This window comes from Trichoderma aggressivum (genome assembly GCF_033847375.1).
Source record: "Trichoderma aggressivum f. europaeum strain CBS 100526 chromosome Unknown scaffold_005, whole genome shotgun sequence".
Taxonomy (NCBI): Eukaryota; Fungi; Ascomycota; class Sordariomycetes; order Hypocreales; family Hypocreaceae; genus Trichoderma; species Trichoderma aggressivum.
The window spans coordinates 221,434-234,033 of record NW_026946371.1 but is presented as its reverse complement, the minus strand read 5'-3'; the positions used below and the strand labels follow the sequence as shown (position 1 = coordinate 234,033).

Sequence of the window (12,600 nt, the reverse complement as noted above, 5' to 3'; positions counted from 1 at the left end):
CCTCCTCGTCGACCCCCTGCCATCTGCTGTTGGACGTACACGCACCATCAGGGCAATCCCTGATTCACTCCTCCCCATAACTGCACATATAATATCAGGTTTTTCCCCTCTGGAGACACCTCACAAGGACGGTTAAATTCTCCAACTGGGAATCAACAGACTCCTACTTCGACGGCGAGGACCGGAGCTGCCGGCACGTCTTACAAAACGCCTCGAGGCTCACAACAGCCCACCAATCGCCTCTCTCTCTTCTTTTCGACACTTGATTGCTGGATGTTGACGATTGCACAACATGTCTGACGGTCTCACTCAGCGGCAGCTGAACATTATCAGCGACATAGAGCGAGCGTGTTCAGTGATTTCTCTGTTGGGATGTGTTTTCATCATTGTCACATTCTGCTTTTCAAGCTCGTTCCACAAGCCTATCAACAGACTCGTGTTTTATGCCTCGTTTGGTAATATGATGACCAACGTAGGCACGCTCATGTCTCGAAGTTATCTCAGTTCACCGGGCTCTCCTGGTTGCCAATTGCAAGGGTTCCTGATTCAGATGTATGCGTCTTCACATCTGCCCTTTGTACCACCACGCCGCTGACGAATTTTTTAGGTTCATGCCTGCTGATGCATTCTGGACTCTGGCCATGGCGTTTAATGTCTATCTCACCTTTTACCACAAATACGACGCTAGAAAGCTACGGCGAATGGAGATACCCTATCTGTTATGCTGCTACGGCATTCCCTTTATTCCTGCTTTTGTATACATCTTCCTCAAGAACAAGGATGGCTACCGCGCATATGGCAACGCCACCCTGTGGTGCTGGATCACCACCGAGTGGGACATTTTCCGTATTGCAACGTTTTATGGCCCTGTCTGGTGAGTTGACATGAAGAGTTTTGAAGGCGGGAGGGGGGTTTGGTTTTACTGATACAATTTTAGGGTCGTCATCTTTGCCACCTTTTTCATCTACATCCGCGCAGGACGAACAATCTATGAGAAGCACAAGCAGCTCAACGACTTCCACTCATCCGAAGGCCTATCATCCGTGGACGTCATCACTACCCTCAGGACAACTGAAGTGACGGTCACTACTTCGGAAGCCGTGGCAGACCCTGGAGCTTTCCGCAGTCATCCCCCTCCAGGCCGCCACCCATCTATTACCGATCCAGACGGGCAGAACCCCAACTACTCGGTGCACATCTCAGCCGCCGTGGCTCCCGTGGACGACAAGATTGAACCCGTCAAGCCTGCCAACACGGAGACTACGAAGAAGTCGAGACTGGGAAGATCAACACGACCGCCGACGGCTCGACGACGAAACTACGAAATCAACAATGCAGCATGGGCTTACGCCAAGTGTTCTCTTCTATTCTTTACGGCACTTCTTGTTACATGGATCCCGTCGAGCGCCAATCGAGTCTACTCCGTTGTCAAGAGCCAGGAAATCAACGCACCGCTCGAAATCATGAGTGCGTTTGTGCTGCCGCTTCAGGGGTTCTGGAATGCCCTCATCTACGCTGTCACATCGTGGGGCGCATGCAAGAGCTTCTGGGAGGACATTCGAACGGGCAAACGGCCAGAGGTGATGGAACTAGTTGGAGGAGTTGGTGCCGACGAAAATAGCCGCCACAGTCGGCGTATCAGCCAGTTTAGGCCAGGCAACCGGACAAAGGGACTCGACTCGGAGAGTATGACGGAGCTGGCCAATACACGAACCCATTCAGCAGATGCATCAGCAGACAACCACTCAACCTATGGGCGATCAAGCACTTGATGACGATGTGGAGAGATGTGTTGCTACTACTCGAGTATTAATATTTAATCGTCCAGCGAGCGAGCCGCTCTGGTTGACTTTTGTTGTTCACTTCTTCCAACGATGCATCTTTTCATCTTTTTCCTTTTGTTCCTTTCCTCTTAGTATTTTCTCTTTTTTTTTTTTGTCTGAACGCTTATGACGGCAAAGGATGATGAGTTCTGGGGGTAGTCAGGGACGGCGGCGCCTCTCGCCGCTTGGGAAAAAAAGAGGGCAGGAAGATACCCAGGACTTTACTATGACTATCAAAAAACTATTGACGCTAAAGTGCGCTACATTCACCGCTGTTTTTACATTTTCTTGTCGTCTTACTGTGATTATGTCGTTCAGGACTTGCGTCATGCCAGTAACCGTTTCCCAGGGGGGGGCATGTTTCAATATGTTGTTAGTGGTAGGGTCTCTCGGTGAGGTCCTATCTTGGCCTTTTTTTTTCTGCAATCTAGATCCATGGAGGCCCTTTTTACGACCCCTCGTCTTCCCCGAATCACTACCCCTGGGAAATAAAACAACCTGTCTGTCTCCAAGGGTGCGAGCCCAAGAAAAACCGCGTGGCAGTTCGGGGTAACATTTTCAGGAACAAGGGCCTAACAATCTCCGCAGCGCAAGGGGGGGGGGCAAGGTGTAAACCCTTGCGAGATCCTTTCGAAAAATCCTGCCTGCACCATTTCAATAATGATGACAATCACACTGGATTGTTTTTTTAGCTGGATTTTTTTTGTCGTGTCAGCGCCGAGCATGGCAAGGTTTGATTCCGACCTATCGTAGGCGGCGAGGGTCATTCTCCTCTTCCTGTCCCAACGAATGAGAAGCTGGGATGGTTGGTTATAATAACATTGGGATGGGCGACGCCGGGAGAGACGGGAAGGACGGGGAAGACGGGAGGCGTGAGGATAACTCGGATGGGGCACAGCACAGCACGCACACACAACACAAAAGAGATGAAGAACAGAGAGAGAAAGAGAGAGAGAAAAAGGTAAAAATGAAGAAATGAGGGCAAATTAGTCGTGTATACTCCATTTTCGAAGCTATTTTTTGGTTTGCCGCTGTTTTTTTGTGTGCCTCCCCCTGCATATACCGTCGCCGCCGTTTCCCGTGTCCAACGTCACCAAAGGAAAGGGAAAAAAAAAGGCACATATGGGTATGGAATCATCACCAAAACGAGCTTTACCTTGTGAAGAACAAGGAAAGGCATCAGAGCGTGGAAATGCGCGCTTACTTGGCTCAACTGGGGAAAGAGTACGGACAGCTGTCTACTAGGTACTGTTCAGGGAAGAGCATACGCATACGAGTACAGGTGTAAGCAGAGGCCCCCCCCCCCTGGACGCGGTGAGGGTGAGCTAACCCAAGCCCGTTCGTTTTTGTTCTTTATTCGATATAGGGCTGAGGTTGTCTAGACGGGGATACATGGATGTTGTTTTGGTGCTGACGGCTTTTTTTTTTCTTTTTTTTTGATAGCGCCTTTCGGCCGGTTTATCCTATCTTTTTCGCTCTTGTTTCTGTTTTATTTTTGTCTGGGCTGCTAGATTAGAGCCCGTCGATTCCCGTGTGCTCGTGCCGCCTACTTCATTATCCGGACACAAAGCCACGGATAGATACAAACAGGTAGTACTGCCCGGCATGTTGTTGTTCCCCTATCTTTTGGGATGATGCTCGCAAGGTCTCTCTTCAAGGGTCTGCCAACACTGCCTTTCCAATTACGGGAGGACGCAGAAAATCACAAATCTGGCGTTGGGTCAGAAAAGTCGGCCGTTTTGGACTCGACTCCATCTATTGAGTAAGCAGTACCACCTTCTTTTACTACTCCGTACTGTACATCCAACACCAAAAAACATAACAACAACAACACGAGCTTTCCCCCCCTCAAATCACAGCAAAGAAAAAGAGACACGGGAAAACGGAAGAGCCTTTCACACGTTTCCGTTCGGCGCAACGGCAGCTCCCCGAACCAGGACAAAGGCCCAGGGGGGGAACACAAAACGGGCCATCACCTCGAAAGCGGCATAGCTTACGAGCAAAGACGAAACAGTGGCTTCAAACAATTTAGGCACATATGGTAGAAAGAAAGAATTCTTCCCTCACCCTTGCTTTCCAGGGCGGGTTCAACGGTCGCCGGCGTTGGGGCTAACAAGAGTGGGATGAGATGAGTGATGATGACAATTGCTGTCTTCATGTTTCTTTGCTTTTTGCGGCTTTATTCTCCGAGGAGAAACAAAGCACATCTTCTAACCGGGCGCTAACACTTAAACAAACAGCAGAAGAAGAAAAGAGAGGGGGGGGAATAAAACATCAGCCAATACTTCGCTTGACGGGCCACCACTTTGGCCGTTGTGAGGCCCCTTGCATTTGCATGACCGCGTTGCAGCAGGCTTCCGTTCGCAGCTTAAAGGCTGCATGCAACGCAAGCGGTTCTGCTGCTGCTCTCCGGGGCTGTTGGTGATGTAAATTGTCGTTTAAAAAGTGTCTGGATTGATGCTTGTAACAAACTTCACACGGCGACCCAGTTCGGCCATCCTTGTTGACGTCGCATCAGATCCAAAGCTTTTCGTCCTGCTGCGACTCTCCAGCATCCAGCCCCCCTGCTCAACGCAATGCTTCTCTCGACCGACCTTGGATTTTGCACAATCGCCAGCTGATCGCCAGCACCGCACGAGCCTTCTTCTTCTTTGTTCCGCTTCTCCACATGTAACCCTGGATCGTCATGCGATGCTACCAAACACGTTGCAGCACGGAGTACGGAGTAATCCCGGTGGCAATTGCACCGAGCATGTCCGTTACCAATCTCACAAGACGTCTGCACAACACATGTCAGAACTGGGCCATCCATTTGTCAAGTCCAATACTACCCTACATGACTCCGGTGAATTCGTGAATATTCCCGGCCGCAGAAACGCCTCCTCAGAAACAACACCGCCCTCCCTTGTATATAGAGACTGGCTCAGCGCCACAACTGCCAAACGTGAGAGGGGGCGAGAGAACGAATAAGAGAAGAACTAAACAATGTGAGAAATCAGGGGGAAGGGGGGACGTTCCGTGTTCAAGTGACGCAACCCGAATCATGTCAACACCATCTTCACCCAGCTAGTCGAGCATTTCCCCAAAGAGGCAAAGCAACTTGTTGGTCTTGAACAAGACCAACATCCAGAGCTATTCACCGATGCCGCCGAATTCTTACACCGTCTTGACTTTATAGTCCTCCTTGGCTCCCTTGACAGTGTGATATTCCCAGAAAGTGCCCAGCTCGAGACACTCGGCGACGCATGCAGGGTCATCCCACCACCACTTAGAAGCAGTGACATGCGAACCCCATGCTTCTATCCACAGCATGCGTCCAACCAGACTTCTAACCTGGGCTTTTGCTTCGTTCTCTACCTGCACCGCACCCTTCATCACATCCGGGTCTCTGTCCGTTGCACTGCTGGGGACGGCATAAAACCTCGTTGTCGTGAGAGTGCTTCCGTCTCCGCGAAGACCAGCGTCCGCCAGCAGGGTAGGGAAAGCTGTACTGGGACTCATACACATGGCCTGTTTTGCTAGGTTTCGAAGAAGATGCTCTTCTATCCACGTCTTCAACTTCCTGCCCATGGTCCCCGCGCGGGGAAGCGGATCGATAAGCACCAGCCGAATGAAGCCTTTCTTCTTAAGACATTTGTAGACATTATTGAGTATCCCAGGTAAATAAGTTGAGGGACACAGAGACGGCAACGTCAGAGAGTGAACTGATTCATACACGCGAGGTGCTACTGGAAAGTCTGTGGGCGATACTTGAGAAACAGATATCACGTGGACGTTTCCAAACAGCTCCCTCTTTGGTATGGAGAGCTGCGAAACGTGATATATCTGCTTCGTGTGTTCTAACGCGGCGAGGTAGGCGACAGTGGCTGCAACAACACAGCCCATCATTAGCAACTTGGGCGTTCAACTAGGGATGAAGACGCAATTACCTGCTGAATCGTAGATGCACAATATCATGCGGGCCGTCAAGGGAGTCTCTTGGCGTGGATGCAACGGTCCATCAATCGCTGGAACTTGATCCATATGGATCATGGTCGAGAGCATCCACCTTCGCTGTTCCTCAACCTCAGGACTATTGCTCAAGAGGAAGGAAACATCTTTCTTTGCAACGCCCTTCCAGAACAACTGCAGTCGAGATAGGATATCTGGCACGCTGGTGCTTGCCATTTCGACGACAGCCAAGCGGAGCCAGCGGAAGCTCTTGTTCATACCGACGCCATTCTGGGGTAGCCGGCTGTAGTCAATCTCTTCGACGACGGAATCTGGCGATTCCCGCAGGAGAGGGCTAGGGCTGGACGAATCACTTGGCTTAGGAGTAGGTCGCTCCCAGTCCTCAACGGGTTTCCATGCTTCGGGATTATTAGGCGTGATGGGCATTTCGACGCTGGAGTCGGCCGGACGGAGGAGGCAGTTGACAGGCGGGATGGGAATAGCTGGAGATCGAGGTGTTGGCCTGGCTGTTGGCGATGATGAAAGCGATAAAGTCCTTGAAGATGTCTATCAGCTTCACGAACACGAAAAGGGATGTTTATGGATGTATTTGAAAATGAGGTGAAATACGCAGAGTTGGAGTTGGACAGGGAAAAAAGTGCTACTTACTGTTTCTGTTTCTGTTTCTCAGAGGACAAAGGCGGTGTCAGTGGCCTAATGGCAGAAGTGTCAGGAGCGATTGCAGCGGTTCTGGGCGGAAAAGAGCCGTCGTCAGCTGCCTCTGTTATCTTTGGACTTTGCCCGAATATCTGCATCAGTGACTTCATCTTTTCCGACTCTGTCAAGTCATCAGATGCCGAGCCAGCAGTTGATATATGTTCGATCGACAGCGGTGAGAAGAGGGAATCTGCGTTGGACATGAGCCATCAACTATGGACAAGACACGGCTTGGACCATCCTCACTCACCGTCAGTTGCAAGATGTAGCGGCAGCTTTTCCCTATCAACGACAAATCTCTCGGGAATCAAGGGGCTGGTATTCAAAGGACTGTCGATGCCATTGAGCCTTTCCAAGAAGCTGGTTGATATACGAGCGGAACTTCGGCGGCTGCCTTGATCAAACATGTTTGATATGGGCGACCGATTGGGAGACGCAATGATGGGAGACTCGACTCCTGACGACGCAGACGACGCCATCTGCGCATTGGACGACGACGACGTGTTTGCCTTCTTTGCGCCTCTGCTACGGAAGATGGCAAACGGAGAGTCAGTTGACCAGCGTGAGCTGGCTGTGGATGCCGAACGCCGTCTCGGCTGACTCTTGGCTTCTCTTTGGTGGGCGTCCTTTTTCTCTTTTCGTGCTCTGCGCTCTCCCACCAGTTCTATATCAGGGTCTGTCCAGATGACATCCCACATGGCAGCGGCGCCCCTCGCAATCAAAGGAGAGGGGAGAAGCAGATGAGGGGAGAGTTTATTCGCCGACGTTCAAGCAGCAAACCTATCTCATGAGAGTTCCGCCCAAATGGGCTGATGAAGCAGCCTGATCTGGTGCAGCGGCAGTAACGTAACCAACAAGTCTTGGTGTCACAGCAGCAAACGAGCCCCAAGGGGGGATCATGGAAGACGCTGCTTGCCTGATTTGTCAAGTCGCGTCTCTTGAATGACACCGATCGACGTCTGTGCAGATGCTAAAAGATGACTGGGTATGTGAAATATGTGTGGTATTGGCTTGCAACACTTTGGGTTTTGAGTTGCGAAGGGTAAGGAAGCAGAAGATAAAGTAACCGGCTATGGCAGATTCAGTCGCGATCCGACACTACCTACAATCTCCACGCCATGGATCAGATCAAAAACCGAGGCAAGCGAGAGAGCACAAGGGGCTCAGCAAAAAAAGAACCAATAATCAAGTTATAGCTGTTCATCGGCCCAATGCCAAATCTCCGAGGGGATGCTGATGGCAATACGGAGGGACGAAGCAAACAACCCTGGGCCGAAGAAATCAGAAGCACCAGGACCCAGGCCAGCAGATGTGCTCAGTCGCCTCGCAGCCTCGCAGCCGCATCGAGTGAGAGCAAGGCCAGCTGCAGGAACTGTGGACAAAGCAATGCAAGTTCCCGTGCCGTGGCGTCGAGGTTGGGAGAGGCTAGCAGGCCAGCCGTATATGTTTGCTGAGCAGCTAGTTGCGGGCGCAACAGTCACGATGCCTCTCCAACGGTGTCAGGTTATTCAACTGAAGCGACCACTGGGAACGACCTCGCGATTTCACCACCTCATTCGCCATCAAGGGTGCCGCAGTCGATACTACTTTCTGCTAGCCATGCGCTCAGATGTTAGTATCAAGGATCCTTCGCTTCGTGTGACTCACCTACAACGACACTACAGCAGGATCCGACCCATCACGAGACTGGAAGACGAAGTTTCCTTTGTTGGGCATTGTGCCTTGCGCACTTGCTTGCGTGAAATGTTTCTTTGTCTATTGCAGCCCTTTTGAAGCTCTTCAAGTCGATATCCTGGTTGTCTCACTAGGTTGAGAAATACGAACAAGTTGAGCGTCATGTTGCGTTTCTTGCTTTGACTCAGGAGCGCGTGGTACGTTGACCTCAATCGCCAAGAGCAGTGTCATAGTCACTGGCTGCCTCTCGATACATGATTGTGCAATCGCCACCCTATATTATTTGAAGCTCGGCCACTCCGCCATCTAAAAGGGTCAGCCAGCCACGGTGCTTTTGTCCAGCAATCGATGTCCTTTGTCCACCGGCGCATTCCAACGTCCACCGGCGCATTTCAATGTCTATCGGCGCATCCCGTTTACCATTGATTCCATATTGCCGCTGAAATAGCGGTGAGACATCGGCAGCAGCTGCCGACAGCAATTGTTTCACTCGCTCCTTTGCAATCTGAGTCAACCGTCGAGTCAGCTGGTGTAGAATCCTTCCTCCTTGTTGTACCAATAGTGTGTATATATCACCCCGGGCTAAGCCCATGTTCAGATCATCCAAACTTGTCGCAGATATGAATCGACCTTGGGCATGGCCAATCTCCAGCTCTCGCCTTCATACTTCATACTTCCAAGCTTTGACTTACAGGTGACAATTTTGACGCTTGGTCTCTCTCTCGTCTGCTTCATCTTTTTGATCCACCTCCACTATCTGTGCGCGTACGAACACGCGCTATCATCCACGGTGTAACGAGTTTTAACGATTCCCATATCAGCACAGACATCCCTCGTACGACGGCCGGCGCTCTCGGCTACTTGCCAGATCAGACATAGATTGGCACAAAGCGCAAGATGCCGAGCCGGCAAACCCTCGCCATCCCCAGCATGCCATGGTTGTCTGTGTCTCTCATTGGAACCTGTGGCTACGAGTGCAACCAGAAACAAGACAAGGCCACATAACAACACGGGTCGGCCGGTACCAAGCAGCAAGATGATATTTGTACGACGAAAAGGGGAGATATGCAACGGTAAGCCGTTGCTTCTCGACTTTAGCTTCCTCTCCATATCGTACAGCTGCGGAGCGGATAGGCGGACTTGAAACGCTTATGAAAGGTTCTTGTGGTAACATGATATGCGGATGGCCCGTACGGAAGTGCTGGAGATTAATTGGGGGTTCGTCTGAGCCCATGTACAGCTGCATTGGGCTTATTGGCTTGCATTGTTTTCATAACCCAGGCCACCATAATTTCGGACTCGAGGTCGATGCGCTGCCAGCCGCCAACCAGCTGCCATATTATCAACCACACCTGACGGGCCGTACGGTTGGTTCTCACTCCAGGCTCACTTACGTGGGGGTCCTTGGATATTCTTTTCCTCCGGATTGATGAATTTTGGGCTCTTGGCAAATCTCATCGCCAACCTCTGTCTCTCCACTCTCGTCCATCCAGGTTCCTACAAGAATCAATCCTCCTCTCTTCCTTTATCGTTGCTTGCAATCGAGACAGTCTTCTCTTTGCCTAAATCTCAATTTTGACTCCTATATTCGTACTTTTCTTCTGGCAAAACTTGTCTCCTTCGAGACAGCTTCAGTTTCGTCTGTTTAAACAAACTACGCGGCTTCATGGAATCTCCCACTGTCCAGCCCAAGGAGGGCCAGGAATCCGAAGCGGCTGACCCGGGAATCTTTTCTCCTAGGCTTCCTTCGGCTCCAGTGGTTGGTCGATCCAGGTTCTGCGGATTTCGAGACTTTGCCGATCTTATGGACAATTGGCTAAGCACCGGTCTTCTCGGACGGCTGTTTCGCCTTGCTGGTTCGGGACATGTAAGTTTGATACAACGTCTTGATGTTCGGAACGCAAGAGAATAGGGGAACTTGGTAGACTTTGGAAGTTGATTGGGAAGCTGACTATGCTGATAGCCTGATGCAATTGAAGGTACAAGCTTCTTCAAAGAGATTCGCGCTGGGTTGACAACGTTTGCGACAATGACATACATCATCGCCGTCAATGTATGTGATGTTTTGTCGAGTCAATACTTGCCTAACTCAAGTTGCTAATTGGTGAACAAAATCTGAAGGCTTCGATCCTGTCCCAGACTGGTGGCCCTTGCGAGTGCAATCTGGCAAACAAGTTCCAATGCGATACTATCCCTGACTATGTGGACTGCAAAGAAGGCATGTTTGATCTAGTCTTTCATGTGGCATTCATCTAACCCATCATAGAGGTTCGCAGAGACTTGATTACAGCCACAGCAGCCCTGGCCGGCACCGCGACTCTGTTCTTTGGCTTGTTTACCAACCTTCCTGTCGCTCTTGCGTAAGCCATGACAGAAATCCTCAGTAGTTGCACTCTTACTGATCTAGATCTTCAGTCCAGGCATGGGTCTCAATGCCTATTTTGCTTACCAGGTACGTTGTGTCGCCCATCAATAGCGTTCGTCGATAGCCCGTTGCTTACTGTATGACAAAGGTCGTTGGCAGCAACGGCAGCGGTGCCGTCTCCTACCGCACCGCCTTGACTGCCGTCTTCTTCGAGGGTATCATCTTCATGTTTCTCGCCCTAACAGGCATGCGTCAGTGGCTCGTCAGGCTCATCCCTGCCACCATCAAGACTGCTACGGGAGTTGGAATTGGCTTCTTCCTCACTGAAATTGGACTTTCTTACGCGTCTGGTATTGGTGCCATCACGGGTGGCGGCCTAGCGACCCCTCTCAGCTTGGGCGGTTGCCCCCCTGATATGATTAACGCAGTGACAGGAGCGTGCAATGGAGGCCAGATGACGAATCCAACTGTGAGTAGCTCGAGCCTCTCCACCTTTATCCAATAGAAGAGCGACTGCTGACCCGTATGAGCGCAGATGTGGCTCGCCATTTTTTGTGGTGGCATCGTCACAGCCTTTCTTATGGCTTTTAGGGTCAAGTATGCCCTGGTCATTGGCATTGCCCTTGTTTCCATCATCTCGTGGCCGTAAGCTTCACCGTCTATGCCTTGTCGAAGCACTTGCTGACCTTTTCACCTCACCACAGCCGCAACACTCCTGTGACCTATTTCCCCAATACACCTGAAGGCGACTCTCGCTTCTCCTTTTTCAAACAAATCGTTGCATGGCACCCTCTATCCAAGACGCTCAACCAGCTTGACTGGGGCCTCGATACCACCAGCGCCACGCACTTTGTTCTTGCTCTCTTCACGTTTCTCTATGTCGACATAATCGACGCCACTGCTACGCTATACTCCATGGTCCGTTTCTGCGGAGTTGTCAACCCCAAAGATGGCGACTTCCCCCGCTCAACCATCGCTTACTGCACCGACGCGGCATTCATATCCATTGGGTCTCTGTTTGGATGCTCCCCCGTTACGGCCTTCATCGAAAGCGGTGCGGGTATCGCGGAGGGTGGACGCACCGGCCTCACGGCTGTGGTTACGGGACTGTGCTTTATCGTCTCGATCTTCTTTGCTCCTATATTTGCTTCTCTCCCTCCATGGGCTACGGGATGTACTCTCGTCTTGGTTGGGTGCATGATGATTCGCCAGATTACGCAAGTCAATTGGCGTTATATCGGCGATGTTTTGCCTTCTTGTGTTGTTATGATGTTTATTCCGTTTAGCTACAGCGTTGCTTACGGGCTCATCGCGTAAGATTCTCTCCATGAACCAATCTTCCCCTCGACTTCTTCTCTTTTCATCGGATACTAATCCATGTTCTCGTTTAGGGGTCTCTTTGTTTACACGATCCTCAACGGCCTCATTGGTCTGGTCGTCTTCCTTTCAGGCAATCGTATCGAACCTCGTGAATACGATCTCAAAGAGTACTGGACCTGGAGAGGCTCCGGTCGTGCGCCGTGGTTCGTCCGAGCCATGAGAAGGGGCAAGAGTCACGGTCCGCCTCCTTCAGGCGATGACCACAATAACCACAGTGACACCACCGCTACCTCGTCTGTTCCTAGCGAAGAGGAGAGTCAGCGGGGATTCAACGCCCAACATGATTGTGATGATCATTGCACCAAGGGTGATTCTGCAGCCACGGAAGCTCATTCTAGGGTGCATTTGAGTCATGATGAAGATTACGACTATCGTCTGGATTCTTCGCCTTTGAGGGGTATAGCTCGTTGATTTTGTGCTCGTTTGTTCTCGTTGATTGGCATGCTGTGATGGCTTCCCATTTGATGGGTCAAGGATATGAAATGACGTGGACATGAATAGGGGCTGATGTGATGATGGGTCATGTGTCAACGACATCGCTCTGGATTTGCTAAACTATGGCGTTTAAGGCCGAATGCTTTGTACACGTGAAAGATCTCTGTTGATCGAAATGGGTAGTTAGTTAGCTTTTACTTACATACCATTTACACAAAAATGAGTTTTCTCCTCAATCGCTCCCCCTTTTCCTTTCACGCTCTCTTCTTTCTGTTG

General features: G+C 50.8%; 3 protein-coding genes across 3 annotated transcripts; 2 read left to right on the top strand and 1 right to left on the bottom strand.

The window, feature by feature from the left end:
• Positions 1 to 292: 292 nt before the first annotated feature.
• Triagg1_1992 (uncharacterized protein) lies at positions 293 to 1,772 on the top strand (the record flags this gene model as incomplete). The annotated part of the gene is made up of 3 exons (XM_062896123.1): positions 293 to 552; positions 608 to 874; positions 938 to 1,772. The coding sequence occupies 3 exons, from the start codon at positions 293 to 295 to the stop codon at positions 1,770 to 1,772; spliced, it is 1,362 nt and encodes a 453-aa protein (XP_062758848.1).
• Positions 1,773 to 4,979: 3,207 nt separating this feature from the next.
• Positions 4,980 to 7,168, bottom strand: Triagg1_1991 (uncharacterized protein; the record flags this gene model as incomplete). The annotated part of the gene is made up of 4 exons (XM_062896122.1): positions 4,980 to 5,689; positions 5,753 to 6,309; positions 6,423 to 6,660; positions 6,721 to 7,168. 4 exons carry the CDS (start codon positions 7,166 to 7,168, stop codon positions 4,980 to 4,982), a joined length of 1,953 nt encoding a protein of 650 aa, XP_062758847.1.
• Positions 7,169 to 9,810: 2,642 nt separating this feature from the next.
• Triagg1_1990 (uncharacterized protein) lies at positions 9,811 to 12,300 on the top strand (the record flags this gene model as incomplete). Its single annotated transcript, XM_062896121.1, has 8 exons — positions 9,811 to 10,011; positions 10,108 to 10,197; positions 10,413 to 10,504; positions 10,560 to 10,596; positions 10,658 to 10,978; positions 11,045 to 11,154; positions 11,214 to 11,822; positions 11,901 to 12,300. 8 exons carry the CDS (start codon positions 9,811 to 9,813, stop codon positions 12,298 to 12,300), a joined length of 1,860 nt encoding a protein of 619 aa, XP_062758846.1.
• Positions 12,301 to 12,600: the final 300 nt, after the last annotated feature.